This window comes from Lolium rigidum, chromosome 5 (genome assembly GCF_022539505.1).
Source record: "Lolium rigidum isolate FL_2022 chromosome 5, APGP_CSIRO_Lrig_0.1, whole genome shotgun sequence".
NCBI classification, from domain to species: domain Eukaryota; kingdom Viridiplantae; phylum Streptophyta; class Magnoliopsida; order Poales; family Poaceae; genus Lolium; species Lolium rigidum.
Window position 1 is genome coordinate 170,802,330 of NC_061512.1, and position 4,221 is coordinate 170,806,550.

Below are 4,221 nucleotides of genomic sequence, written 5' to 3' on the forward strand. Positions count from 1 at the left end.
CAGTTACAAGCAGGGATTAACCTATTTAATTAAGACTAATTAAATTCTAACAGCAACGATAAATAGTGCCTGGGCTTTTTAGTTTTTGGTCTTTCTTTATTGACCACGATCCGCGTGGCATGGTACAGGTATATCCATCCTAACCCGGCCGTATCCGTGGTGTATTCAGCAAAGACCAGGGTAAGCCTGAGTTACTTATATACTACCGCCATCAAAAATCGGACGAAGAACTTCTTTCCTCCGAGGAAACAGAGACGAGCATGGACGGCATAGGTAAAACCCTCTTCCTCTTGGAGGAGCAGGAGAAGATGGAAGGGGAATCATCTAGTTCTGGGGAGCAGCAGGTGTCGAGGATCCAAGACTCAACATTAAAATCGGGTCGAACTGTCGAGGATCCGTTTCTCGACTTCCTGGATTTGCCCTTCGCCTCTGCCGATCTCGATGAGTACATCAAAGAGGATATCATTAACAGGGGTAAATCGGCCGAGCAGATAGCCAATGAGGAGGAGATGGCCTACGAGGAGAAGAAATTCACTTCGTACCGTGGGTGCTGGGAAGATCACTGGAAACCAGTTTACGGATCCTTCCTAGACATGAGTGAGTAGATAGCTCGTGTCTCAATCATGCGTGGGTGCATTGCTTTTGATTCACTCATGCATATGTTACTACATTGGTCTACGGTACATGAACTAATTCCTTTTGGTGCTTGGTGTTTGCAGCGGTTATCAGTCCTATGCACTTTACACACTCAACACCTGGACGTGGCCTACATGATGCCGCCTGCTTTGCGCCCACCTTGCAGATCTTCACACTCAGACTCGCGGGAATAAAAGGTGGCCTCGAATGGCCACTGTCTGTGTACGGCGTGGTTGCTGCACGAGACGAAGTTGATCACAATCGTAACCTTCTCTTCTCTTGCAATAGAAGCGAGTCTCAAAAACTCGATCAAGATGTACGCATGCTACTCCCTCAACTTTTTAGATCTCACTGCATAACGACTACTGCATGGTTCTTCTCATATACACTAAAAATGTTACTGTCAGCTCAAATATTGCTAGCTAGTATATTTCTAATCCCTCTGTTTATAACTATATAATGGGTTTATCCGCGTTCTGAATTTAGTCAAATTCAAACTTTGACCAATAATAGAAGAATAAATATAAAAATTTATAATACCAAATGCATATAATGTAGATAAAGTGTGGTAGCATTTAAAAACAGGGGGAGTATACATTAATCATTTCCTACACTTCTTAGTGTGCAAGTGTGGTAGCATTTTTTCCTCTAAAGATCGATTGCCTATAACTACTACTGCATGGTTCCTCCCTCTAACATGTTTTTATCAGCTCAAATATTGCTACCTACATTTATACCAGCGAATCTTTTCCTATACTTTTTTATGTACGTTTCTCTTAGTGTGCAAGTGTTGTAGTCCCTTCGGTACAAATTAGTGGACTCAACTTTATCTAGATATGTATGCATCTAGTCTAAACACTTAACTAGATACATACCAATCTAGATAATGTTAAGTCCATTAATATAGACTTGAGGGAGTAACATTTCTTTTGATCGGATATTCTGTTTGTTTGTTTAAAAGTAGAGTATGCTTTATAATTCCAGGGTTTCTGGTACTAACAGGATGATGGGTGACACTTGCAGGATCCTTTTTTCCGCTTGGTTGGCCCATCTCGTGCCATTTTATTCACGGATCATGTTAAATTTGAAGTCCAACTACGAGTAAAAGGTACGACAGTGTCTCAAGATAGAGCATTGATCAGTGCTTTCTACCACTACACCGGAGGGTATTATCCAGGTGTGTCTACCATTTGCTTTGAGAACTGCTTCTGCACAACAGAGTTATGCATGGAGCGAATTGAACAAACTGTCCAGGCCACTGTCTTGAGTGTCCGTGTCAAAAATGGGCCATGGCCTTTCGAATATGGCGGTGAAGTGGCTTGCTTCTCACCGTCGTATAATACTGCTCCATCGTCTATGAATGTTGTGCTGCTTGCTTCTCGTGGTAGACCAATGCCCAAGGGTTCAGATGGTTACCTCCATCTATCAAGAAATGTTGTGTCTGTCGAAGTGAAAGGAAGCCTAACATTTTTCATACGTGCCTACTCTCAGTCTGGTGAGATTGCAGCACAAGGTCAGGTTCGCTTCATGCCCAAAGATTGCAATATAAGCAGTATGGCATGTTCCTTTGGCGATCCTAAGGTGGAGGTGGAGATATTTGTTGCTTGGTCCGCTCTTGTTTCCGATAAGAGTCAGATTGCGGCAGAAGGGGGGGTGTTTGAAATTTTTAAAGAACAAGGATGGATGTTTGAAGATTCTAAAAATGTAATGTGAACTCACTGTGTTGGGATCTTGAATGTTGAAGATGATGGCGTGACAAACCTTGAACGATTTAGCTATATTGTATATTCTGGCAACTATCTGTGCATGTACTATGACCTGTATGTTAAGCATCTTTCTGGGATTGTGTATGGTTGATCATCCGTTTTGCTGTTGTTACTAGGCTTTAATTTTATTTGAGGTTTTTTTTGTTTTTTTACAAGCAAAATGAGTTGGGTGTGGTATGGTCCTATGGGAGGTGTTCGAAGTTTTTAAAGAACAAGGATGGATGTTTGAAGGTTCTAAAAATGTAATGTGAGCTCACTGTGATGGGGTCTTAATGTTGAAGATGATGGCCGATACACTTGCCACTTCTAACTGCAGACATCCTCTGCTACCCCTGGCGTCCATCTCCGGCACGCCGGCGAAGATGCGGTGCCGGCAGAATCAACGTCGTTAGAAATAGGGGAAAAACGTACAAGAATAATTCTACACAAAACAAATGATTTATGGGAGTAGGTGGAATCAAGGTTGTGTGATCTGGTTTCTTGCAGATCGAGTAGAAAAACATGTTGGCCCAGAAAAGGAACCCGAGGGCCAGCTTTTATTAATTTGTTTGATTGACTAGGATTTTGCCCCATAGTAATTAATTAGTTGGACTGTTGATCTCCTAACCATCTGCCATGTCACTGATCCGTGGGAGTGTCAATCTCATCCGTCTGTGGAAGCAACCATCAAGAGAGGAAATACCATGGATGGAAAACCTCTCAAAAGTCAGAGCCTCCATTCCCTTCAAACAAGGTCTATAAATATGAATCCATGGTGTCATTGCCGCACGTCGGCTAGCGCGTGATTTGTGACTTTGGATTTTGGCGAGGCGAGGAAAGGAGAGGGCACTCTCTATGAATAGATCGGCTAGGCGGCGGATTGCCTTAGATCAAGCTTAGACTCGTGTCTGGTAAACGCTTGCATGTATCGGTGTATCCTAGATAAAGTACTCGCTCTGCCCTGAATTACTTATCACAACTTTTATTTTCTAAATAAGCGTATATACTTAGATGTGTTTTAGTGTATAGATACATGTGAATCTAGACAAATCTGTAACATCTAATTTGAAACACAATCAGTATTAAAACTAGACCACTTCTGACCTTGAACCGGCGGGCTATTAAAAACAAATCAATTTACCTCCCCAAACTGTATCCTCTGCAGTTTCTTGTTCCTTCTTGGTTTTATATTTGCCCTAACCTGGTTCCATTCGATGGTTTTATCGTGATACAAACAATTCTACTAGCCCATCGTGGATACTACCTTCGTTAGGGGCTATAAGACCCCTTAAATTTTGAGCCCAACTTCAACTATAAATTTGACATATTAAATAAAAAATTATGTTATGTAAATAATATCATTGGGTTTAGATTTTAAAGAGGTTTCTAACATTATAATTTTATCATAAGTAACTTATATTTTATAAGTCAATTTTATGGATAAGGTTAGACTTAATTCGAGGGAGTCTTACAGATATTTCTCATGTTTTTCTCTCGCGGCGAGTCGCCATTCCTGCTGTCTCCATCGCGCATGTACAAATGCCTCCCCCACCCTGGTCCAAGTCAACCTTTTGACCATCCTCGTCAACACCGGGTCCACACAAATTCAAGGCTAGTGGAAGACCACCATGCTCGAGCACATCAACATCTTACCACGCTGGCTGGCATGTTGCAAGAAAAATACTCATTCCCCAAAAACGTCAAAGGATCTATGGCATTCGCTGTCAAGACCAGTCCTTGCTCACTGTCGATGAGCATCTGATCAGGAAATGGATGATCCATGCATGGTTCACGGACCAAATCGAAGAAAAGCTTCGAGCACATGCACTTGGTATGCTTG

At 41.9% G+C, this 4,221-nt stretch overlaps 1 protein-coding gene across 1 annotated transcript; it reads left to right on the plus strand.

Moving 5' to 3' along the window:
• Window positions 1–559: 559 nt before the first annotated feature.
• On the plus strand, window positions 560–2,503 carry LOC124652774. The gene is made up of 3 exons (XM_047191816.1): window positions 560–597; window positions 720–952; window positions 1,660–2,503. The coding sequence occupies exons 1-3, from the start codon at window positions 594–596 to the stop codon at window positions 2,347–2,349; spliced, it is 927 nt and encodes a 308-aa protein (XP_047047772.1). The 5' UTR covers window positions 560–593; the 3' UTR covers window positions 2,350–2,503.
• The last annotated feature ends 1,718 nt before the right edge of the window (window positions 2,504–4,221 follow it).

What these genes read in the sequence shown, in the direction of transcription:
- LOC124652774 (XM_047191816.1), top strand. An exon ending in CTCAAAAACTCGATCAAGAT is followed by an intron (nt 953 to 1,659) that starts GTACGCATGCTA and finishes TGACACTTGCAG; the next exon opens with GATCCTTTTTTCCGCTTGGT.